This window comes from Crinia signifera, chromosome 11 (genome assembly GCF_055691185.1).
Source record: "Crinia signifera chromosome 11, ASM5569118v1, whole genome shotgun sequence".
Classification (NCBI taxonomy): domain Eukaryota; kingdom Metazoa; phylum Chordata; class Amphibia; order Anura; family Myobatrachidae; genus Crinia; species Crinia signifera.
Genome location: NC_139227.1, coordinates 109026457 through 109054109, shown reverse-complemented (window position 1 = coordinate 109054109; position 27653 = coordinate 109026457). Strand labels below are relative to the sequence as shown.

At 44.2% G+C, this 27653-nt stretch overlaps 1 protein-coding gene across 1 annotated transcript in view; it reads left to right on the top strand.

Moving 5' to 3' along the window:
* Nucleotides 1-23174, top strand: part of SLC5A12 (solute carrier family 5 member 12) — a 57062-nt gene extending 33888 nt beyond the window's left edge. Inside the window, exons 8-16 of the mRNA XM_083165435.1 lie at nt 3699-3828; nt 7622-7710; nt 9893-10005; nt 11476-11543; nt 12685-12771; nt 14748-14947; nt 19239-19342; nt 20536-20669; nt 22691-23174. Coding sequence (XP_083021561.1) covers nt 3699-3828; nt 7622-7710; nt 9893-10005; nt 11476-11543; nt 12685-12771; nt 14748-14947; nt 19239-19342; nt 20536-20669; nt 22691-22852 — 1087 coding nt within the window. The 3' untranslated portion in view covers nt 22853-23174. The remainder of the gene's footprint in view (nt 1-3698; nt 3829-7621; nt 7711-9892; nt 10006-11475; nt 11544-12684; nt 12772-14747; nt 14948-19238; nt 19343-20535; nt 20670-22690) is intronic.
* The last annotated feature ends 4479 nt before the right edge of the window (nt 23175-27653 follow it).

Genomic DNA, 27653 nt, shown 5'->3' with positions numbered 1-27653 from the left:
AACCGCACTCAGTCCAACATAGAAGGGAACAGGATATATCCGTCCCCACTATAGCGTTGTAGGTTAAGCAGGCACTCACCGTCACTGAGAATGTGCAAAAAATAAAAAATTACTTATTCCAGAATTCAATATTAGGACATTATCTTTAGGCAACGTTTCGATCCTCCGCAGGAACCTTTGTCAGGACTCATTGTTCTAGACTGGATACATAGTAGCAAGCAGAGTATACAGCTTGACTAATATGCTGACCTGCTATTTATGGCTGTTCCAACAGATATGGACTATATGGATATATATGGATATATGGATATGATTGGTTTCTATGGGCAACATCCAATCTTCTATAGAACTTTCCTCTTAGTAAATAAACCCCACTGAGCAAACCTCTCCTCCTTCATATATGGACGAGAAATGGTATCAGCACATATAACATAACAAGCACATATAACATAACAAGCACATATAACATAACAAGCACATATAACATAACAAACACATATAACATAACAAGCACATATAACAAGCACATATAAAATAACATGCACATATAACATAACAAACACATATAACATAACAAGCACATATAACATAACAAACACATATAACATAACAAGCACATATAACAAACACATATAACATAACAAGCACATATAACATAACAAGCACATATAACATAACAAGCACATATAGCATAACAAACACATATAACATAACAAGCACATATAACATAACAAACACATATAACATAACAAGCACATATAACAAACACATATAACATAACAAGCACATAAAACATAACAAGCACATATAACATAACAAACACATATAACATAACAAGCACATATAACATAACAAACACATATAACATAACAAGCACATATAACAAACACATATAACATAACAAGCACATATAACATAACAAGCACATATAACATAACAAACACATATAACATAACAAGCACATATAACATAACAAGCACATATAACATAACAAACACATATAACATAACAAGCACATATAACATAACAAGCACATATAACATAACAAGCACATATAACATAACAAACACATATAACATAACAAGCACATATAACATAACAAGCACATATAACATAACAAGCACATATAGCATAACAAACACATATAACATAACAAGCACATATAACATAACAAGCACATATAACATAACAAACACATATAACATAACAAAAACATATAACATAACAAGCACATATAACATAACAAGCACATATAGCATAACAAACACATATAACATAACAAGCACATATAACATAACAAACACATATAAAATAACAAGCACATATAACATAACAAACACATGTAACATAACAAACACATATAACATAACAAGCACATATAACATAACAAACACATATAAAATAACAAGCACATATAACAACAAACACATATAACATAACAAGCACATATAACAAACACATATAACATAACAAGCACATATAACATAACAAACACATAAAATAACAAGCACATGTAACATAACAAACACATGTAACATAACAAGCACATATAACATAAAACAACATATGAAAAAGATGAATATTTTACGTCTGAGTACCTAAAATCCCAAATCATTATACATTATATACATTTTATATCATTATAAAATAACACCCATGGTTCCTCTTTCCCCACGTAGCTTCCTTTGCACAGAAAAGGCCTAATTCAGACCTGATCGCAGGACAAATTTGCTCTCAAAATTGATAAAACCATGTGCACTGCAGGTGGGGCAGATTTAACATATGCAGAGAGCGTTAGATTTGGGTGAGTTATTTTGTTTCTGTGCAGGGTAAATACTGGCTGCTATATTCTTACACTGCAATTTAGATTTAAATTTGAACACACCCCACCCAAATCTAACTCTCACTGCACGTTTCATCTGCCTCACCTCCATTGCAGCATGGCTTTGCCCATTTTGAGAACAAACTTCAGGTCTGAACAGTGGCGTAAGTTCGTCCCAGTTGCCCGGAGGCAAGATAAATATTGACGCCCACACACACAGCACCTAACATAAATATATTGTGTTTAAAATAAAGAGAATGCAACATCTATGGTCCTGCTGGGAGGGGGAGTCAGCCACAGAAGGGATATCAAAGGCTTTCAATGAACTGATTCAAACTTGCAGGGGAGGAGAGGTGCCCCATTGAGAGCAGGAGCCCGGCGACAGATGCTTCGATTGCCTCCCAGAGTTACGCCTCTGGGTCTGAATTAGGCCAAATATATCCTCATCCAGCCCTTCCTGGGAGCGTTGTGGGTTCATCCTCTGCTTAATGTTTATGACCAGGGTTAGGGAGAGCCTGGTTGGGCCCAAGTACTTTTCAGGGGGTGTGGCCTAATTGTGGGCGGTGTGACCAAGTACCCTTAAAATAAAATACAGAAAAAATGGACACCTCCACCAGACCCGGGCCCGGGTAATTAGTACTCCCCCTCTTGGCACCACTGGCCAGAATATATAGTTGTCATGCCAATGTGGCTCCAGTATATCATATAACTATATAACTATAACTATATAACTACCCTTTTATAATATCTATATTTGTCACACTTGACCTTTGGGTGCAAAATGCATTAAAACATGTATAGATATTTGTTCCCAATAATTGTGAAGTGTGAGAAAGAGCAATATAAAATGAGCAGTTTGGGTTAACAGCCATCACCTACACACAGGGGCCATAATTATTGTGTGGGCTAAATGAGTACTCATTGGTAGCCGAACAATCTACTAGACAGCAGGGATATCTCTACAGTATTTTGTGATCAATATTTATTATCAGGCACTGGCTCCAATGCTGATTGGATGCATCCGGTTGACTGTTCTAAATGAACAATGCATTCAGATGCTTATAAGAAGAAAATACTTTATTGCATGTAAAGAAATGTATAATATGGCAGTCAGCATAGTGTATCTTGCGGTAAATTGCTAAATTGACTGATGAGATTGGGTTGAAAAGAGGGAGTTCACGAGACCGTCCTGTTTTTTGGAGGGATGGCCCTGCTTGGGTCAGCGGTGTCCTGCGGTGGTGGTGGTGGGGGGAGGGGGGTTGCAGTTGGGAAGTGGGCAGTTGATAATGGGGGTATTTCAGTAGTTTCTGGAACACTGTGGAAGCCCTCAGCATGACGAAAATGGGTGGTAGGTCAACTCATGGGTACAGAATTTCCAGCAAGGCCAAGCCCCTTGCCACAAGTTCATGCCCACTGGTCACACCTCGTTTCCAGGCGTTCAAACTATCAGGATGCACATAAATCACAATCTCCCTTTCAAGAGTGTTGGCAGGTATGTGGGAGTCCATACTATATGATAGAACCTTTGGGCCTTGCCTACAGTTAAAGGATATAGGGTCAGATGCACTAAGCTTCAAAAGTGATAAAATGGAGAGTGATACACAATCAGCCAATCAGCTCCTACCTGACATGTCACAGACTGTGTTTGAAAAATGTCAGGTAGGAGCTGATTGGTTGGTATTTTATCACTCTCCATTGTATTACTTTTGAAGCTTAGTGCATCTGGTCCATAGTCATTATACTAGCATTGAGGAGAATAAAGGTACATAGTGACTTACAACACGTAATTATATTATATGATCATTGGACACCTAGTGCCCTACATAGAGATATAACAAGGTTACTCTGTTCCATGGCTTCAATGCTTTCTTTACAGAGCTCTTTATTTTAACTTGATTGGACTCTGGATAATCTTAACATGTGCTGTGTTCTCTGGATTGGTCATGTATGCACATTTTGAAGGTTGTGACCCTTGGACTGCTGGATTTATACAAGCACCTGATCAGGTAGGTAATCAGCAAACCGATATGCAGTATTATCTTCTATAGATATAACCTGATAGCTCATTGAATCCTGTGATAATTCACATAAACAACATGGAATACTTACACTAAGTGCACCTTAATCTATGGAACACATACTGTATCTGAATAACTTCTCTGTTACCTATGGGTGTGGTATGACGCTTAGATAGTCATTAGTCCGACATTGGAATCCCGACTGCCGGGACTCCAACAGGGGGCGAGCACTATGAAACCCCTTGGTGCTCACCGCAAATTCTATGTTCCCTCTAAGGGGGTCATGGACCCCCACAAGGGAGAATAGCTCCTGTCAGTTGGGATACTGAATGTTGAGAATGTAATAGTTGGGATTCCAATGTTGGACTAATGACGTCAGAAGTCCGCCTGTCGGAGCATCATCCAGCACCCGTTAACCATAGTACCAAAATCACACATGAACCCATTAATTAAACCTCAGACTCCAGACACGTAACACAAATTAAAGCCGGGGTTTCAGTACTTGCCCCCTTTCACACCTGGGTGACAGACCCGAGTTATTTCCAGATTGTTCCCCGGTCTTCCATCTCACACTGGGCACTACTGAAGTCATCTTTAAGCGCTACTGTCCCACCAATAAACTCCTTTTAGGCATGACCTGGGTCACCGTGACCTCTGCCTTTCAGACCAGGTGATCCTTATCAGTTCTGGGAATAACCCTTGTTCCTTGTATGTGGGAAAGAATTAATACTGATTCTGGCAGCTCAGTTAATTAGCTAATATATAATTTCAGCACAACAGATTCTGTAAGATAATTTATTGACAACTGAAAAAAAAATCTTAATTGTTGTTAACTTGGCAATGAAATCTTCCGGCCTTAATACCAGCCAGGTTACAAAGAAACATCAGGTTTTATACATCATAGTTTTGTCTACAAGAAACCCAGTATTCCTCAGAACTGCTCGGGGTTCAAAGGTCAAGGATAGTAGCCTATAACTAGGACACCTGTCAGATAATGAGCCGTTATTACACAGCAGTGTCACTTTTCTTAGGACACTATTAGGACAACCTGTTAATTAAACCAGTACATTTGCATTTATTCATTCCTTAATGAGTACTTTTTAGGGCAATTCATTTGGGCACCAAACACTAACTCTGATGTTAGTCCTGACCATTGACCTTGCTGTTTTGGCATATATCTGTAGTACAAGTTCCTATAGACATGTGCATTAAGGGGCAGAGCTGAATATAACCCATGCATTGCATGCATGGATGGAAAAGTGGTCATTTTGCCAATATACAGAATTGTACCCACACTGCATACCTCCCAACAATTTGTAGTGTGAATTGAGGGTTAAGTGAGTGCCAAAAAAGGAGTGTGACCTTGTGAGGAAGGGGGCGTGGCCTCACAGTGCATATCTGTTTTCATGGCTCCAAGAGATGCTGGGCTACCCTAAGGCTCTCCCTGCACTGTGAGCAGATGTCATACCCATGCATACATCACCTCTGCACCTGTTCCCCCTTAATATTTCCCCCTGCGCAGGGCACATTGGCTCACAGGTGTAATGGCGGGACAATTCCCTAAAATCGGGATTGTTCCACCAAAGTGGATAGTTGTAATCCCGAGACTATGTATTATAGCCATCATTATAAGTGTGCACTTGCACTACTGCAAGAGATGCATCAGAAAACAGGCATATCTTCACACACACACAGCTCTGCATGGGTGCCGGATGACTGCCCGGCAGTCAGTATCCAGACATTGGAATCCCAACCACCGGTGCTCCGGCAGGAGGGATCCCAACTGACAGGAGCTATTCTTCCTTGTGGGGGTCCATGACCCCATATAGGGAGAATAGAACCTGTGGCAAGCGAAGTGAGCCACTGAGCCCAAAAGGGTCTTCTTTGCACTCGCCCCCCCCCCTGTCTGAGCACCGGCAGTAGCGATTACAATGTCGGGATACTGACCATCGGGATCCCCCCTGTCGGACCACCATAACACACCCCTCTGCATAACCTGCTGATGCCACTGAGCTATGACCAATACAATGTAAAAATACAGACAATCCACAAAACTAGGTAAAAAGAGAAACTGTTCTTAGGAGAAAAAATTAAATTAAATGTATCACACAACGTATAAAAAAGTTACATTTAATAACAATATATATTACAGGATTAAAATGAATATCCATAAAGTGATCATTTTTATTCCACAAATGAAGTCCACAAGTCCTGGTTCAGGTGCCCATATGAATTGTAATCCACAGTGGAGGTTTAAAAAGAAGATGTGTCTCTTTTATGACGCGTTTCGTTGAGAGAACCTTTGAAAAAGCTGAGGTTCTCTCAGCGAAACGCGTCATAAAAGAGACACCCCTTCTTTTAAAACCTCCTATGTGGATTACAATTCATACGGGCACCCAGACCAGGACTTCATTTGCTCTGTGCACACAGGTATCCACGTCCTTCCTCCTCCGAACAGCCAATCAGGGTGCCGCATGCTGCAGGATCAATTATCATTGGACAGCTGAGCCGTCGCTCAGCTGTCCACACTAGCTCTGCAGCAGCGGCACCACCATCTGACGGGATGCCGAGGGAGTGCAGTGTGGGGTGAGCATTGGGGCCGCAGTGACAGGAGACCTGTACAGAGCGGGGGGTTCTCCTGTCACTCGCCCCCCTGATGGCTAACGCCCGGCGGCAAATGTCTCCATTGCCTCTGGGAGTTACGCCACTGATTCAAAGCTAATGATCACTATGAATATTCATTTTAATCCTTTAATCATGTATCAGAAGTACAGTATATATTGTTATAAAATTTAACTTTTTTTATACATTGTGTGATACATTTAATTTAAATTTTCCTCCTCAGTTTATCTTTTACCTTTTTTTATGACCAAAAGGGACTGACTTTCCCTATTTATACAATTGCTGCTACCCGAGAGATAGCCCTTGACAGCGCCTAGAGATTGTCCTAGTGATAAACCTTTTTTTCTGTATTAATCCACAGAACTAGAACTGGAATTCAGCTCTCCCCAGATACTATGGGCCTGATTCAGACATGATCCCACAGCTGCTAGTTAGCAGTGGCCAGCGATCAGGTTAAAGCCACGCCGTCAGCGTAAAATATCCCACCCTGCACGGCTTGCGTATTTGTTCAAATCCATTCACAACCCACTCACCATCAAATGATTTTCCCCGTGTGTAGAGGCGTGTGCAGGCGTGTGCATGCTCTGAGTAGCCCTGGACTTATTCGGCGGCTGTAATTGAAACAGGCTGATCGTATCCGGATCTGAAGTCACACACTCTCCCTTAAAAGGCTTAAGGGCCCCATACACTGGGTCAATTTGTCCTAAGGACAAGTTGGACCAGTTTTCCCGGCTCCTCAGGAGGCTCACATGCGATCTGGCACTTGATATGCCATTTTGACGAGTAACTGCTGCAGTGGTGGTGGGGGGGGGGGGCATCAGGGTCTGGCCAGCTAGTGGTGGTGGCAGGGGGGCTGGCAGCTCATAGTGGCAGGCAGCACGGTCCATCCCAGCAGTGGCGACTGGGAGCTTGTTTCCTCATTTTGCTGGGCGGCGGGGCAGGATGTGGCTGATGAAAATTTTGTGCACAAAAAAAGTAGCAGGCTTTCATCGCTGGATGGAGTCCCACATGAGCATTTCATGCCAGAGGCATGCACAGTCTATCGATAATCACCACTCAATCATCTCTGATATAGGCCATACTGTATGTGTCCAAATGTCAGTCCAGCTGTAACATGTGAATTATTTCTTTAACAGTTAAATTTGTGTTTAATCCCTAGATGATGCCCTATTTTGTTATGAACATATTTTCAAAGATGCCTGGACTTCCCGGTTTGTTTGTAGCCTGCGCTTTTAGTGGAACACTAAGGTAACACTCCGTTATGTCCATGCTTCTGCTTTCGAGATTAAATATTGACAGAGGCCAGCCAGGCCAAATGAGGGAAAGAGCAGCACTAATTACCAGGGCCAGCCTTATCTAAGGGGTCCTGGCCTGCTTTATAGGTACAGTAGGAGATGGGGTCCACTGTGCAGGGGGACAATGCTCTCCTCTTTCCCGTATTCATTGCATGTAGTTGCGTCCACATCCACCATATTTGGCCACGCTTCCTCATCTATCAACCCCGCCACTGCTCTCTACAGCACCGTCCGCATGTTATGATTGACCGCTATCCTCTATAATAAAAAATCGTAACGCTTAAGGGCTACTTCGTTAAGGAACAATAGTCAATACTTGTGTAGTTTCAAGGCGACACTGGGATCGCATCACATTGCACGCAAATCGCCATGCTTCGGGCTTGTTTTCTGCAGACCCTCATGGGACTCGCCACACTTGGTAATACCATCTCCATGCCAACGTGGATAGTGGGGGTATGAACAGGTTCCCACCTGGGGTGCGCTGCACTCGCCACATATTGGGCTGACGTGGATAGTGGGGGGTGTGCTAAATTGCATTGTACGAAACATTCAAACATTCAGGTTCACATCGAACTGCCAAATAAGTGGTGCTATTAGTGTGAATGACTACACATGTACATGGTGGAAGTGGTCATCAGCTGGATTTTTGGCAAGCGATGTATGAAATTCAGACAGCTTTTAGATCTTCCTCACTGTCTGTGGTGGCCAGTTAAGCCCCATACTGAACATAGAGATTTGAAGATATGGTACTTGTTTCCTAGCACGGCCACAACGATCATGATCGTGGGCATCGTGAGGAAAAATCGGGGGCATCGCGGCCATCGCAAGCACTAAAAAATCGGGTGCGATGGCCGCGACGCGATGCCCGCGATTTCCCCATAGGGAACAATGTTAAATGCCTCAATTTAGCCGCGATGCCCCCGATTTCCCATAGGAAACAATGTTAAATGGGTCAATTTACCCAAATCATCATAGGGAACAATGTTAAATCGGCCATAAACCCCCCAAAACACCCCTGAACAGTGAAATGTCCCCCCAAAAGTATTTTACGCCACCCCACGATCAACGCGAACCGGTACCGGCGGTACGCGTCCTCCGACCTTTTCATACCCCCACTATCCACGTCGGCGTGGAGTTGAGAATAGAATAGTGTGGCGAGCGCAGCGAGCCACCGAGCCCGAAGCGTGGCGAGCGCAGCGAGCCCCGCGAGGGGACGCGGATACCTGTGAAGCCCGCGAAGGGACGCGTTTACCTGTGCAGGTATCCGCGTCCCCTCGCGGGGCTCGCTGCGCTCGCCACGCTTCGGGCTCGGTGGCTCGCTACGCTCGCCACACTATTCTATTCTCAACTCCACGCCGACGTGGATAGTGGGGGTATGAAAAGGTCGGAGGACGCGTACCGCCGCCCCTCGCGGGCTCGCTGCGCTCGCCACGCTTCGGGTTCGCGTTGATCGTGGGGTGGCGTAAAGTACTTTTGGGGGGACATTTCACTGTTCTGGGGTGTTTTGGGGGCTTTCTGGCCCATTTACCATTGTTCCCTATGATGATTTGGTGAAATTGAGGTATTTAACATTGTTCCCTATGAGAAATCGGGGGCATCGCGGGTACATTGAGCCATTTAACATTGTTTCCTATGGGGAAATCGTGGGCATCGCGTCTGGACCATTTAAGCCTTTTTTAGCCGCATACGACGCGACTGACGCGATTTTGACTTTTTTCAATGCATTTCAATGGGAAAATCGGGGGCATCGCGTCGGTCGCGTCGTATACCACTAAAAATGACACCCGATGCCCGCGATTGTGGCCGTGCTAGGAAACAAGTACCGAAGATATTTTAGTTTAAATAAGACAAATGACCCTATAACCACATCTCCTGGCCTTCTAACCTCTAGTTGTCTCTTCATAGAACTCTATCAGTCTGGTAGACTTAATTTATCCCATTATACCTACTTTGGTGTTTATTGTCTATTAAAATCAATAAATGAGAACCATCACTATCACAAGACCAAAATAGAGACACATCTCCGTAACATTCAGAAATATCTAGCCAGCCTCAAGTCCAAATATTGAAGCCATTCGCCTTGTTGTGTTATAAATCCATCATAATTACTGTATGGAACTTGGTTTTTATTATAGCACAGTGGCGGCCAGTATCAATGCTTTGGCGACTGTTACCTTTGAAGACATTGTTAAGAACTTATTCAAGAATATATCAGACAAGACAAGCACTTGGATCAGCAAAGGACTATGTAAGTGTTGGTGGAGCCAAGTGCTGCGCATGTTCAAATTATTGTGAGACACTTAAGAGGACTTGGGGGCCCATTTATCATGGATCGCATTGACAATGCGTTCTGGGTGGAATGTTACCGGCCAGGATCACATTGTAAAATGTGTTCCCATCGGTTGTATGTATCATACTTGAGTGCAGGGAAAGGGCTCTGAAAAGATCCCATCCCTGCAAAGTCCTGAGACAAAAACCTGGGGGCCTGCGCATGCGCGGTTAGCGCTGACCCCCCCGCCGACCATGCTGACCGCACTGCCGCAATGGGCTATCCCCATCTCAGAATACCAATAGCCCAGGGATACGAAGCCGGGCTGCCCAATGTTGATACATTGGGCAGCTTCGCATCCCCCATAGAAACCATAGAAATCCCTCCTTTGATGCATTCGGGGGATACTTAATATTTGCGGCTAACCCCCTAAAATCACTGGCGTAACTATAGCACCGCAGCCCCCGCCACCGCGGGGGGGGGGGGGCGCTGTGCATATGGGGGCGCCAGGGGCTGCGGTGCTATAGTTACACCTCCCCCAATCCCCCGCAGGCTTACCTATTTCGCTGGTCCCGGCGGCTCCGTTCTTCAGCTGAGGACCACCACAAAATGGCCACCCCCATATAGCACACAGTTCTCTGAAACTGTCTGCTGTATGGGGGCGGCCATTTTGTGGTGGTCCTCAGCAGAAGAACGGAGCTGCCGGGACCAGCGCGAAAGGTAAGGCTGCGGGGGATTGGGGGGGTTTGAATGGGCGTCGGGGGGCGCCCCCCCCCCCTAATGGCGGGGGGGCGCCCAAAACTTAGCTTTGCCGCTGCCTAAAATGGGTGTTTTCAGGGATTTAGCCGCAAATATTGTTTGATAAATGTGCCCATTAATCTCATTCTTACTTAGGACTTAATCCTCATTCTCCCAAATGTACCATTGGCGAGTCACTCCAATAGTAGCCAATCCCTGTGACCACTGAGAAGTAATGTAATAGCGCTGTGATCGCATTACTTCTTCCTTTGTCTCCCCCCCCCCCTTCAGCTGTCCTACTGCATGTGTGCAAACAGACATAAGCACATGTGCAACCTGGAGCCACTGGGGGGCACCACCCTCTTTTTCACCTCTGATTATCTGGTATGAACTTACGCCCCTGGCTCTTAGCTATTGTATAGTTAAATACCACATCCTGCTGTAAATCTTCAAACAACCTAAACAGAAATAAAAAGTCATTAATTATACAACTGTGCACATTATTTATAGTATATGTAGAAAAATGGAAATAATACACCAGTCCATCCACTTTCCTAATTCTTGCATTAATCTGTTAATATAATACTGAAAAATAAATTGTGATGGGCAAATGCTTCATAGGAGAAACTGTGCGAAGAACTTAATGAATAAAGAATACAATAAAATGTTGGTTACTGAGTTAGTTTATGTACTGTGTGTCTAATTGTGCAGGTGTGCTGTTTGGTATACTATGCACAGTAATGGCAGTGGTTGCATCGCTGATGGGTGGGGTTGTACAGGTGAGTGAAGTTAATATCTATTCAATGAGATGAATACTGTATGCAGGGCTGTATTTCTCAATAGGCAGGTGTCTAGGGGCTCCAGTTCACTGGTGGGTGTTACAGCAGGCTCCATTACAGGAGAGCCCTGCCAGACTGTAGGTCAGAGGAGGACAGGTTATCTTTTTTTTTTTTTTGGTCATTACTATTTTTATTTAGCAATTTAGAGAGGTCATGGCAATGGGGATTGTGGTGGAGTTGGTCAGAGTTGGGGCGGCCTTGGCTCTCTAGGGACAATGGGGGAGGGGGGGGTACAAATACTGTTGGCCAAGAGGTGGCGTGACCCCTACCTTTCCCCTGCTGAACATTGCATTCCTCTGCTCTGTTATTGCCTTGTTAAATAAAGTTGTATGCACACAGTATTAGATTTCAGAGCCAGACCAAGGCTGCTGGAAAGGGATTGTAAAGCAGTTTGTGGATGGCGTAAGCCAGGAATGTCCAAACTATGGCCGGCCCTCCAGCTGTTATGAAACTACACATCCCAGCATGCCTTGCCATATTTTTAGCATTCATTAATAGCAAAACTGTGGCAATGTATGATGGGACTTGTAGTTTCAAAACAGCTGGAGGGCCATAGTTTGGACATGCCTGGTGTACGCCAACAGGGATTAGCTTTTCAGAGTTTGTTACATAGGGATCAGACCACATTGTCCTTATTCAGATCTGATCACAGTACAAATTTGTTGTCTAAATGGGCAAAACCATGTGCACTGCAGGTGGGGCAGATGTAACATGTGCAGAGAGAGTTACATTTGGGGAAGTTATTTTGTTTCTGTGCAGGGTAAATACTGGCTGCATTATTTTTACACTGCAATTTAGATTTCAGCTTCAACACATCCCACTCAAATGTAACTCTCTCTGCACATTTTACATCTGCCCCAGCTGCAGTGCACATGGTTTTGCCCATTGTGAGAACAAATTGGTACTGCCATCAGATCTGAATAGGGGCCAGTATCCACTGATTTATTACGAACTGCAGTTTGCAGCCCTACTAAGCCTTCTGCAGGACATATTAGTAAATAACCTATTGGCGGACTTTGCCTATCCACTGATATGAGGTGCACTCCATCATTCAGCTCATTGCAATGTATTGTATCCACAGGCTGCTCTTAGTATCCATGGAATGGGTGGAGGACCTATGTTAGGATTATTCACTTTGGGTATTTTGTTCCCATGGACCAACTGGAAGGTAGGTTACAATACAGAAGTGATTGCTTTAGTTTCTGTCATTTCACAACTGTTAAAAATGATGATGCAGGATTAAGGAAGTTCTGGAATCCTCCAATAGGTTTCGTATTATTTCTAGGCTAAGGGTGTTTTAAGAATGTAATGGGCATTTTCTGCTTAGGCTAAATGTTTCAATGGGCCAATTCCATGACAGGCAGGAAGGGCTGCTGGTGGCAGTAGCTTACTTTGCGTTTTTTCGCAGTGTTGTAGTGCAACACCACTGTCTGCTCTGCAAGTCTTCAGGCAGGCACTGCACAGGAGGAAATTCCGGTATAATGCACTACAACAATGAGCATAATGTGTAAAGGACACTACAATAATGGGGATAATATGTAAGTGGCACCATAACAGTGGGCATAATATGTATGGAGCACTATAATAATTGGCATAATGTGTATGGGGCACTAAAAGAGCATAATGTGTTAAGATGCTAAAACAGTGGGCACCATGGGCCTTATTTTGGTTCACTCTTTCTGACAAAATCCTTCTTAGATGGACAAAACTATGTGCACTGCAGGGGGGCAGATGTAAAATGTGCAGAGAGAATTAGATTTGGGTGAGTTATTTTGTTTCTGTGAAGGGAAAATACTGGCTGCTTTATTTTTACACTGCAATATAGATCTCACTTTGAAGTAAAACCCCACCCAAATCTAATTATATCTGCACAAGTTACATCTGCCCCACCTGCAGTGCACATGGTTTTGTCCATCTAAGAAGTATTTTGTCAGAAAGAGTGAATTAGAATAAGGCCCAATGTGTAAGGTGCACTGCAACTATGGGCATGTGTAAGGGGCACTAAATGGTGGACATAATGTGTAAGGGGCATTACACACACCCTTATTTTTTTCAGATGCATGTCTTTGGTACATGCAAATATATATATATATATATATATATATATATATATATATATATACTGTGTGTGTGTGTGTGTGTGTGTGTGTGTGTGTGTGTGTGTGTGTATGTATATATATATATATATAGTGAAAAGAGGCAAGATGGCACTCACTTGTAGGTAGAAAGGTCGGTGCAAGGTCCAGAAAGGGTAATGTAGAATCACACTCACCCCATCCACAGCAGCGGCAAACGGAGCAAGAAAACAGATCAGCACTCAGTATTTGGTGAAAAAAAGATGAAGTGTATTTACATTACACGCATGTTGTAACAAACAGTGCAGACAGCTGTCCCAACAGCTGTTTCAACTGGGACACCCCGGTTTGCCGCTGCTGTGGATGGGGTGAGTGTGATTCTATATATATATATATATATATATATATATATATATATATATATATATATATATACAGACAGGGTGCCACTCTGGCACCTACAGGCACATGGGCAACACACCCCATTTGGGGTACAAGGAGTGCCAGCAGTTTAAAGCATGGTACAATACGTATAAAAAATAGAGGCACACACTTGAGTCCAATGGTTTGGGAAAGTTGACGTAAGGCATTGTTCATGGGGCACAACTTGTACAGTTTGACATGAAGGTACACAACACAGCAGTAACAGACAATGAGTTATTTCACAAAGGTAGATAGTGATGATACCCCAGAATGAGCAGCATCCAGAAATGTATTGTAAATGTACCAGTAGAAACTAGAGGACTGGACATACTGGTAAGTTACCCTAGAAGAAAGGTCTGTGTGCAGTGGACACTACACTGGTATTGGTCTTCTCCGGGTGTATCTCCCGGTGGTAAAAAATAGTTTATTGGAAGTTTCTCCATTTCCACTATAATCTCAAAAATCCAGACAAATGGCAAGGAAAATCAAAGAAGACACATCAGATATTCGAGCACTAACCTTTCTGATCTGGATTTGCTACACAGAGGTCGTTACATATCAACAAATCAAAGTTTTAACTATTATAATAGATATCATAGTAATGGCTGTATTTTTTTTGTAGTTTCTAACCTCTACATAATTCTAGGGAGCTCTAGGAGGTCTCATCACTGGACTCACCTTGGCTCTCTGGGTTGCCATTGGAGGATTTATATATCCAGCTCCGGCATCCAAGACACTCCCACTTATACTAAGGACAGATCAATGCAAATTACTTAATGAAACATTCAACTCCACATTATCCACCATCATACCTACTACACTGGCAACCACCATGGCGCCAGAAAGGTAAAAATCAACTTAATTTGTTTATGACTATTTATTTTGATAACTTGTACATATAATTAGGATCACTGAATTTACAGTAGGGTGTCTTTTATTTAAATGCAGAGTACTGTTTATTCTTAACAAGTTTGGGATTTTTAACTTTATTGAATAGTACAAATTCTTGGTATGTGGATTGTACAATCCACATACCAAGAATTTGTACTGTCAATAAAGTTAAAAATACCAAACTTGTTAAGAATAAAGGTACTCTTTACCTAGGACGGCGCCCATCGCGGGCATCGCGTCCATCGCATGCACTAAAGTAACGGGTGCGACGCGACCGACGCGATGCCCGCGATTTCCTATAGGGATCAATGTTAAATTTTTCAATGGAAGCGATTTTTCAGTTCAATGCCTCAATGCCCGCGATTTTGCCATAGGAAACAATGTTAAATGGGCCACAGAGCCCAAATAGGCACCCTTAGCAGTGAAATGTCCCCCACAATTGTTAACGACACCCCACGATCCACGCGAACCCGAAGCGTGGCGAGCGCAGCGAGCCCGCTAGGGGCGGCAGTACGCGTCCTCCGACCTTTTCATACCCCCACTATCCACGTCGGCGTGGAGTTGAGAATAGAATAGTGTGGCGAGCGCAGCGAGCCACCGCGCCGAAGCGTGGCGAGCGCAGCGAGCCCCGCGAGGGGCCGCGGATACCTGTGAAGCCCGCGTAGGGCCGTGTTTACCCGTGAAGGTATCCGCGTCCGATCGCCACGCTTCGGGCTCGGTGGCTCGCTGCGCTCGCCACACTATTCTATTCTCAACTCCACGCCGACGTGGATAGTGGGGGTATGAAAAGGTCGGAGGACGCGTACCGCCGCCCCTCGCGGGCTCGCTGCGCTCGCCACGCTTCGGGTTCACGTGGATCGTGGGGTGTCGTTAAAAATTGTGGGGGACATTTCACTGCTAAGGGTGGCTATTTGGGCTCTGTGGCCCATTTAACATTGTTTCCTATGGCAAAATCGCGGGCATTGAGGCATTGAACTGAAAAATCGTGTCCATTTAAAAATTTAACATTGATCCCTATGGGAAATCGCGTCGGTCGCGTCGCACCCGTTACTGTAGTGCATGCGATGCCCGCGATTTTTTACACCCGATGACCGCGATGGACATCGTGGGCGCCGTGCTAGGTAAAGAGTACCAGAATAAATAGTACTCTGCATTTAAATAAAAGACACCCTACTGTAAATTCAGTGGTAAAAGACAGTTAATAGGTGGTCACCAGATTGTCAATAAATGGATAACCTTGACTTTGGTCAACAAGGATAAAAGCTCGACACGCAAATAGTCAACACAGAATAGGGCGACATATTTTTTTTAATGATATTTACAATTAACGTTAGGCACTTTGGGAGGTTAGGGTTAGGCTGCTGAAGGGGGTGGTTAGTATTAAGTACTTGACAGAGGGTTAGGGTTACGCACAAGGGGGAAGATTAGGGTTAGGCAATAGGATTAAGGTTAAAACAACAAAAACGAGTGTCAACCATTTCTGTGTTGATCTTTTGAACTTGTTGACATTTTGGACTGGTTGATCCTAGTCCATTCTAAAGGGGTGTACACACGGAGAACTTTTAACAGGAGATTTTGACTACATAGTCAAAATCTCCTAGAAGGTTAGCCAGAATCTCCCTATTTTTCTCTTGCTTATTGTCTATTGTCGATATTGTCTAGCAGAGATTGCTTAGCATAGAGTGACTGTGCAAGCAATTTTGACTAGATCATAGACTATCATTGCTTAGACAAAATCTCCAGTGAATCTAGCCAAAATCTCTCCCAAAATTGCTTAGTCAAAATTGTCCATTAGTCAAAATCTCCCCGTATGTACACCACTTAACCATTTAACTGTTGACCGTTTCACTTTGACGACCTTTTGCCCTTCAGCATATTAATGCTGCTTTCAGACCGCATAACTGGCTTTGACCCTGTATTTGAAAACGTTTCCAAAAACGGGTCTGCCAGATAAAACCCCTTTCACACCGCAGCTCTTAAACGGTATATTACCGTTTAAGTGCCGATTTTTTGACACTGGCAGACCCGTTTTTGGAAACTTTTCAAATACAGGGTCAAAGCCAGTGCAGCCTTCAGCTCTCCCCTCCCCTCCGTGCAGCTCCCCCCTCCCCCCGCACGCGTGTCGACACCCCCGCGCGTGTCGACACCCCCCGCGCGTGTCGACGCCCCCCCTGCGCGTATCGACGCCCCCCAGTGTCGACCTACCCCCGTGCAGCCGGTACCTCCGTTGTGGATCCCGGCACTGCAGTTCTGTATGGTCGGAAGCACTTATGAAAAAAAGTGTCTTTCAGAAAATGGCTGCCCCATAGGAAAACCTGTTTAAAAAAAACTGTCTTTCGTATGGGGGCAGCCATTTTCCAAAAGTCACTTTTCTTATAAGAAAAGTGACTTTTGGAAAATGGCTGCCCCCATACGAAAGACAGTTTTTTTAAACAGGTTTTCCAAAGACAGTTTTTTTAAACAGGTTTTCCTATGGGGCAGCCATTTTCTGAAAGACACTTTTTTTTATAAGTGCTTCCGACCATACAGAACTGCAGTGCCGGGATCCCCAACGGAGGTACCGGCTGCACGGGGGTAGGTCGACACGGGGGGGGGGGTGTCGACACGCGCGCGGGGGGGGCGCGGGGCGGCTCCAGTGCTGTGAATATTTAATGAGCGCTCATTAAATGTTCACTGTGCTGAATTTAGGACCCAGCTCATTGGCTGGGTCCTAAATACCGTTTCAGAACCCAATTTTGAGCCTAAAATACCGGTTCTGAAACGGGTAGGACCCTGCATTTTAACCGGTTAGAAAAAACTGTATTTTCTAACCGGTTAAGTGGTCCTGCACCTTTCAGACCGCACAGATTACCGTTTTAAAACGGTAAAAAAACGGCAATATACCGTTTACAAAGTGCGGTCTGAAAGGGGCATAACTGTCTATGTTCTGTCGATCTTTCAATCCAAACCCCATATTCATAACTTCACTAAACAGGTTCCTCACATCTTCTGTCCTTTTGGGGAACCCTGCTCCTTGCAACATCTTAAGCTGCATCTCTGTCTTCCTCTCTATCCCCAGCACATGGATCCCAGCACATGTAGCCATGTTATTATGATACCAACACATACAAACGTAGCCCCTGTCAGCCAGCCTGAGGAATCGCCAAATCTCCTGAGCTGGCGCAGGCTGGCAGACAGGAGCTCAATCTGACGCGGAGGCGCGAGCGTCTCACATGCTTGCGCATCCCAATCAGCCATCCCAATCAGCTTGGTGGCGATGAGCAGATTCCCTGCCCGTCTCTGCTTCAGGGACACAGGCAGGGTTAGTGGGGTCCAGGGGCGTAACTATAGCACCTCAGCCCCCGCGGTCGCGGGGGGATGCTGTGCATGTGGGGGCGCCGGGGGGCTGCGGTGCTATAGTAATGCCCCCGCCCCCCATCCCCCGCAGGCTTACCTGTCTGCCCGTCCCGGCTCCCCTCCTGGCTTCAATCAATTCTATGGAGACGGACCACGATAAAATGGCCGCCCCATAAAGCAGACAGTTCTCTGAAACTGTCTGCGGTATGGGGGCGGCCATTTTATCGTGGCCCGTCTGCATAGAATTATTAATTGAAGCCAGGAGGGGAGCCAGGATGCGCAGACAGGTAAGCCTGCCGCGATGGGGGGGGCACCGGCGGCCGGGGGGGAGGCCGGCGGGAGGGGGAGGGGAGGGAGGCGCCCCCCCATTAACGGCGGGGGGGCGCCCCAAACCAAGCTACGCCACTGGTGGGGGCTGCGGGTGGCAACAGACAGCGACGATGGAGCAGCGTGGAGCCAGCGGAGGGCGTCAGCAGACTTCCGACCGAACATGGTGTGTGTAACTACAGTAGGTGACTGACTCCCACATAAAGAACACATTCAAATGATCTGTTGGCTATCCACACCCTCTGCAAACTGCGGACACACGCAAACGGGCATATTCATTTGTGCCAAATATTTTTGGTATATTATTTTAATATCATTCAGAAATACCTGCAAAATGCAATATAATTTGTACAATATATATTTCCCACCACTTAATAATTACCTGGTGTTTATTCCTGGTACTGCCGTATTTTGTAACATTTTTTGTTTGTAAACGCGCAGTAATGCAATTTTGCAGATGGTACATTTGCTGCAGATTATTTACCGTTATATATTTGCAGCCCACTAAATAAAAACATTCACCCGCTATTTACGTAAGTAACTGTTATTCGGCTGATAATACAGCGCATTTTCTTTTCTCCAGGTCTGTGCTTGCAGATAACTGGTACAGTTTATCATACCTGTACTACAGCGCTGTTGGCTGTCTTGGCTGCATCATCTCTGGGCTTTTGATTAGTTTTATTACAGGTAGGTTAATGGTGTTCATTTTCACTAATGGATTGAGGTTTATTGGCCTGGTATAACGGAGCAAAATCAAAACTTATTCAAATGCAAACATGATCCAATGTAAAGTTCAAGCTAATACATGTTGTTTAGAGATAGATGAATTGGGGGAAATTTACTAAATACGCCTAAAAAATTAGTATACACTTCATTTTCCTGGCGTATTTGGCAGAAGCCTGCACAGACCAGTCAGATCCGTGCAGGCTTCAGTGTGTAAAACAAAAAAATAAATAAATAAATAAATTGAAAAAACGGGTACTGTGTCCTGGGGTCCAAGTTGGGTGTCTGAAGAAATCCATAGGGGACCTGTGGAAGGAAATTATACTTACGGGGCTCCTCCGGCATACATCATGTCCTCTTCTTTCCTGCAGTAGTCCACGGTACTTGGCAAAATAAAAAAAAGGACACCCGGCACCATCACGAACAGTGACAAGCGCTGAATGTTTACATTCATCGATTCTCACTCCAAATGCTTCTATTGGCCACCTAGCGGCCAATCAGGAGCTGCTAGGCTGCCTAGTGGCCAATAGCATCATTCCGAGTGAGAAGCGATGAATGTAAACATTCAGCGCTTGTCACTGTTCGTGATGGTGCCGGGTGTTTTTTTTATTTTGCCAAGTACGCTGGCCTATTGCAGGAAAGAAGAGGACATGATCTATGCCGGAGGAGCCCCGTGAGTATAATTTCCGTCGACAGGTCCCCTATGGATTCCTTCGGACACCGGACCTGGACCCCAGGACACCGGACTCCAGGACTCCGGACCCAGGGACCCATATAAATTTTGTCCTCCATATTTTGGGAACCAGACCCAACCCTGGGGCTGGTTTAAAAAAATCAGTGGAGCCCTACGCCAAATTTTCTATGATTTTTTTAAAACCAACCCCAGCTCGTTGAGCCTGTTGCTAATTATAGCCATGGCTGGGGGTCTCAACGCCGTTTTTTAAATGTATTTATTTATTTCCCCCCCCCCCCCAAAAGAAAAAAATTATAAAAAAAATAAAATAAAAGTCAGTCCTCTGAAAGACGGCAATTTTCGTAAGGGTGCAGATTCCCCCTATTTACATGACAAAAGCAGTCCCCTTAGATATTTATGACACAACAGTGAAAAAAGTCCAATTAACCATCCATTAATAAAACGCAATTTCATTCTGTTTTAGGTCATGAGCACGGAAAGAATATTAGACCATTACTCATCAGACCAGTCTGCAACCTTATCTGCTTCTGGTCGGACACGTACAAGAAAAAGTGTTGGTGTGGGGTGCCACATGATCAAGAAGAAGACGAAGAGCTGGTAAGAGCCCTCTTACAGTATGGGGTTAAACCAGTGGTTCTTAAGCTTTCTCCCCAGGACCCCACACAGTTCATGTTTTCCAGGTCACACGGCAGGTGTATCACTAAATGTCACATTTTAAAAATCCACAGATGACCTGGAAAACATGAACTATTTGGGGTCCTGATGACCAAGGAGTTGGTACAGTAGCAGCAGCAGCATTAGAATAGATCTAATGCTGCTGTCTAGTACTATTTATACTGTTAGCCATTAGTAGTTTTTTAGGTACTTGTGTATTATCACGGCGCCCATCGCATCGCATCGCATACCACTAATAAGGTATGCGATGGCATGCGATGGACCCGATTTAAGCCTTTTCCCGGGGCTGTGTATACAATTTTAAAATCTGGCCACATTGCATGCCATTACAATGGCATGCGATGCGACTTCCCATTGAGTCCCATGTTAAATGGCACCCCCAGACCCGATTTTTAATTGTATACCCACCCTGATGGGTAATAAATATGTAAAATGCCCCCACATTGTTAACGGCCCACCACTATCAACGCCAACCCGAAGCGTGGCGAGCGCAGCGAGCCCGCGAGGGGCGGTGGTACGCATCCTCCGACCTTTTCATACCCCCACTATCCACGTCGGAGTTGATTTTATAAAGTGTGGCGAGCACAGCGAGGCACTGAGCCCGAAGCGTGGCGAGCAGACGCACATTACTTAACAGGTATACCCATGCGCTCGCCACGCTTCGGGCTCGGTGGCTCACCACACTTTATAAGTAGTGGTACATACAGTGGCGTATCTAGGGGGTGTGACCGGTAAATTGCAGAACTGCTCATCTATGTTGGTATATAAACCAATTAGATGCTGTCAAAGAGCAGCTTGCAACTTTTTCCTGTGCTGGAAAAAGTGTTCGGTGCGGCATAAGTGGGCGGTGCAATATAAGTGGGCGGTTCAGCGTAAGTGGGCGGTTCAGCATAAGTGGGCGGTTCAGCATAAGTGGGCGGTTCAGCATAAGTGGGCGATTCAGCATAAGTGGGAGGTGTGGTATAAGTGAGTGGTGCAGCATAAGTGAGTAGTTCAGCATAAGTGGGCGGTTCGGCATAAGTGGGCGGTGCAGCATAAGTCAGCCGTGTACATGAACACGGCTCCTGCCCATGATATACTATACAAACTTGATAGGATTACCAGCACTATAAAGCAGGGGGCAGCTATAAGGGGGCGATTCAATGCAAATTGCATCATCAGCCTTCCAGGACATAAGGGGCAAAAACATGTAGACTCCGGGAGACTCGCATACTCTTCCGGAGTAAGATTCTTAATATAATTTCTAATGCATAAACAGATACAGTATTATAAAGGTCTGTTTCAGTTGATTTGTGTTTTGCTAATGTGAAAGACATCTACTGTATATCGAGGGCAAGCCTGCGCAGTGCGGCAATGTGTGTAATTTTCCTCTTGTGACATACGACACACACTTGCACAGCGAGCCCTTACATTATTAATGAATGACCCTTACATACATTAATGTAAGGGCAAATTGGGCAACTGCCCAGGACCCCAAGATTGTAGGGCCTTTAAGCAGGGGCGAGCTGGGCCGAGGGGCATCTGGAGACTTAGACAGTTAGAGGTTTCTGCCTGTCTGCTCTGAATGTGAATTACATACAATCACAGCGGGCAGTCAGCATTATCTACCTGACTCCCAACCTGCAGCCAGACAGCAATTGTCTCTCAGCTTGATGATTGGTGGTTAGCTGGAGCTATCCACCAATCAAAGTGCTGAGGACTATTCACTGTATGGAAGCAGGTGGAGAACAGGAGCGTAAGTTATCCCAGTTAAAGGGTGTGTTGGTGCCCCGCAGCATTGCTTTGCCTATGGCCCTCTATGGGAGAAAGCGGGGTAAGATCATTTTTGGAAGTGAGTTTTGTTCTACGGTAGCTCAACTCTACAAGGTGCAGTGTAGCTGACCGCAATATGTATTCCAAGTACGGATTCTAACTGTATTTACCCAATGTCTTTTCTCTAAAAGGATCATATTAGTTTGAAGAAAGACATCACAACAAAACCAGAAACAGAGACATCAATGGGAAACACGTACGACAACAATTCCTTAGAGAAACCTCCACCCGGATATAACGCTAATGAGAAATCCTACACAAACACAATGAAAGAGAGAGAGACCCACATGTAACAGCCATGTATACGCCATGTATTCTGCTGCAGCTGAGGAATGTACAATACATTACTGCTGCTCTGTATACAGAACATGCCCTGTATATCTGCTGTGTTGAGGCCTGTGACAGTAACGTGTATAGTATTTATCCTTTTTTATTAATCCTGTGTTTGGTATTAACGACAAATGCAAAATACATGTATTTAATGGGATTAAGAAAAAATATGTAAAGAATAAATACAAGTCCTCCTGCTCATAACATGTGAATGCCACCCGAAATCAGAGCCAGCCCTAAACAATAAGATGCCCTAACCAATGTTTGTTGGTGCCCCCGCCCTAGCAGATAATGCCACGACCCAACAGCGATTGGCCAGAGAGACAGCTGCAAGGTGCCAACTTGAAGGGTGATTATTGATGCCATCGCTCTTCATTTGAACTGATGGTGCCAGCGCCTCTGGCTGCAGACGAGCACTCACAGCCCAGCGAGCAGGTCTGAATAAGGCCCTATGATTGACTTAACTACGGAACTTGTAACATTTACTGTTATTGGAAGAAGTGCATCCAACTAGCGATGTAATTAGTGGCGGTAACAAATGGGGCGAATAACATTCTTTGTTCCATTTTGTTCCTGTGTTATTGAAATGTTATAATATGAAAATAAAATTGTATATAATTTATTTGTATTTTGTCCTGAATAATAATATTCTATACAATAACATTTTTGGCATCTGTTTACTGTAGGGTTTTATGCTCCCAAACATCATCATTTTATCCTTCTATTGCTTTCATGCATATTATTGGGATACGGTCACTAGGTCTACCCTAGGTCATACATTAGGTCAACACCGGACATTGGATCAACATGGCTAAGGTCAACAGAGTTGGAAGGTTGAAACAAGCATCAGATCGACATTGGGAAGGTCAACAATCAAAAGGATACGCGGTACACTTGGTGTCCATGTTTACTGGGGGAAGATCATGTCAAACAAATCTTATTGACTTTTTTGACTGGGTGACTAAAGTAATAGATCAAGGTGGGGCTGTAGATGTAGCTTATCTAGACTTTAGTAAGGCTTTTGACACTGTCCCACATCGCAGACTGTTAAATAAACTTGAAAGCTTGGGATTGGATTCTAAGATAGTTGAATGGATAAGAGCATGGTTGCAGGACAGAAAACAGAGAGTTGTAGTAAACGGAGTACAGTCAAAGGAGGGAAAGGTTACAAGTGGAGTACCCCAGGGATCTGTACTTGGACCAGTGCTTTTTAATATCTTTATTGGTGATATTGCAAATGGAATTGAGGGTAAAATGTGCCTTTTTGCAGATGACACAAAGCTATGCAACAGGGTAGACACACCAGGAGGGGTAAAACAAATGATTGATGATCTAGGTAGATTAGAGGAATGGTCAAGAGCATGGCAACTACAGTTTAATGCCAAAAAATGCAAAATCATGCACTTGGGTTGCAAAAATCCAAAGACTAAATATAGTATAAATGGCACTATAATGGAAACTACTGAGGAAGAGAGGGATCTAGGTGTCACTATTTCAGGGGACTTAAAGGCAGGTAGGCAATGTAACAAAGCAATGAAGAAGGCAAGTCAGATGCTTGGTTGCATAGGGAGAGGTATCAGCAGTAGAAAGAAAGAAGTAATAATGCCACTGTATAGGTCATTGGTACGACCTCACCTAGAGTATTGTGTTCAGTTCTGGAGGCCATATCTCCAGAAGGATATAAATACATTAGAGACTGTACAAAGAAGGGCAACTAAAATGGTGCATGGCCTACATCACAAAACGTACCAGGAAAGACTAAAAGATCTTAATATGTATACTTTAGAGCAGAGAAGGGAAAGGGGGGACATGATAGAAACTTTCAAATATATCAAGGGCTTTAACAAGGTACAGGTGGGAGACATTCTTCACAGGAAGAGGAGCAGCAGAACACGAGGACATGCACTGACACTAGAGGGAGGAAGGTACAGGTGGGAGACATTCTCCACAGGAAGAGGAGCAGCAGAACACGAGGACATGCACCGACACTAGGGGGAGGAAGGTACAGGTGGGAGACATTCTTCACAGGAAGAGGAGCAGCAGAACACGAGGACATGCACTGACACTAGAGGGAGGAAGGTACAGGTGGGAGACATTAGTCACAGGAAGAGGAGCAGCAGAACACGAGGACATGCGCTGACACTAGAGGGAGGAAGATTCAGGGGAAATGTGAGGAAGAATTACTTCACAGAAAGAGTAGTAGATAAGTGGAATAGCCTCCCAACAGAGGTGGTAGACGCAAATACAGTAGTACAATGTAAACATGCTTGGGATAAGCATATTGATATCCTTACAAAAAAATAAGGATCAAATATGGTTTGAGGTAACATGTTTAAAAAAGGGGCAGACTAGATGGGCCAAGTGGTTCTTATCTGCCGTCACATTCTATGTTTCTATGTTTCTATGCCAACTATGTCAACATTCGGGACAAAAAAAATGAATGTTGACTTTCCCATTGTCAGCCTAATGCTTGTATCGACCTTCTGACCCTGTTGACCTTTAGTGGTCGTCCCAATATATGTTGAGTTGACCTTCAATGAGTCCACCCTATGACCCATACGATTTATGTATCTTCCTAATTCAAATACCAAATCCATACCCCCATTAAGGTCACATGCATGTACACCTGTATATGGGGAACAATCAATGAGTATATAAAAAAGGAAAATATTCCAATACATTGTAAGGGGGACATTGAAGAAGATGTGGGATTTGCCTAATATTCTATCTGACGTAATAATGTACAATTGAACCTTGCTGTCATATTACTAATGCATGATGGGAGAAAGTCATCCAGATGTTACTAAAAACCAGAAGTCAATTTTGTGGCGAATTGTTCTTCCACATATCATCGGGATTAGCTGTCAGTATGTGTACAAACCTGCGGTGGCACCGCTTCTGCGGTGGTCTCAGTCTGCATGCATGTAGTTGCGATATTTGTGAGATGTTGCGATGTTTGTGAGATGTTGCGATGTTTGTCAGATGTTGTGATGTTTGTAAGATGTTGCGATGTTTTTGAGATGTTGCGATGTTTCCGAGTTCTCACTCAGGGCAGGATGTACTGTAGTAATGAAGAAATGCAGTAAAATCCCTGGCTCTAATTGGGTGCTACTTTATAGAGCTTTTTCTCATTCTGATTCCATACGAGTTGTACAGTATGTTTAACATGGGCAAAACATCTGGATCCCACTGGCCTCTCTCTCAGGGGTAAATTTACGGTTGCATCTAGATCCTCTTCTGCTTTTTGATCAGGATGTGACATTAGATGAGGGCGGAAGTAGTTACTGTAGATGCCCTCACAGCATTTTTTTTAATTTTATCTGTAGTTTACGTGGAGTAGGTGCAGGTGGTTTTCTTTTATTTCAGCTGGTTGTACCCTTGCGGGCTCACTTGGCTCGCCACGCTTCGGGCACAGTGGCTCGCTTTGCTGGCCCAGATTTATATCCCCCCTTTAGGCATACGTGGACCCAGTGCATGATGGGAATTGTCCAAAAAAGGAAGTGTTTCTAGCCGCAATCGCAAATTTACTAAGATGGGAGTTCTACTGAAGATGGTACATTGCCCATAGCAACCAATCAGATTATACAGTACTTCTTATATATTTTGCACCTTTTAGAACAGTGATTTTGAACCTTTTTACCTTGCGGCACACTAAATAAGATTTTAAAATTGCCAAGGCACACCATTAGATCCCCACAGGGCAAAACACATTGGCCCCCACAGGAAAAAAACAAACCTATTGGCCCCCATATAAAAAACAATCACACTGGTCCCCACAGGTAACACAAATAAAATACATTGGCCCTTTACATGAAAAGAAGAGACCAGTAAATAACAGTTGAACTGGTGGTGGCTGGAAACTGGTTTGGGCATCTCTAGATCTGGGGGCACACTTGAGAACAGCTCAAGGCACACTAGTGTGACAAGGCACAGTGGTTGAAAAACACTGTTTTAGAAGATAATAGAATCTGATTGGTTGCTATGGGCAAAATCCAATCTTCAATAGAACTCCCATCTTAGTAAAAGTATCCCTTATTCAGAGCTGAAATCCTTTGACTTTTAATGAACTCGGACGCACTTTGCAAAATGTCCGACTTCTGTATTTAGATATTTTACAAAATTGTCTCCTGCCACATTCCGACCTTTCAGTGTTTGCTAAATTCATTAATTGCAATTTCTGTGAACATTAATTAATACAGTACATGATAGTGTTATGTTTATTACAGACTTTGGAGAACATTAATGTGTAAAAAACATTTTAACCACTAGGTGGTGATATTTAGCTGTTCATTTCTGACTTTAAGACACAGAAACAAATTCATACTCACTGAATGATAATGTGTTTGAAAGGACGACTAAGTATTTTAAAAGGCAGTTTAAATGTATTAAAGTATGTTACACGGGAATCGGTACATCTGTCATCACCCCGGAAGGTCGACTGGCCCCAAGGTCGACAGGGTTAAAGGTCGACATGGGTCAAGGTCAACATGACTTAAGGTCGACATGTGCCAGCTACGCTCGGCACACTATTTTATTCTCCCACCACGCCCTAGTGGATGTTAGGGAATGAAATACCGCCTGTCGGCACATGTCGGCTAAAAAAACAGTGAAAAACTCATGTTGACCTAATGACTGTCGACCTAAACCCATGTCGACCTTGGCCCATGTTGACATTAAGTCATGTCGACCTTGACCCATGTCGACATTTAACCCTGTCGACCTTGGGCCAGTCGACCTTCCGGGGTCGACCTAATGACTGTCGAC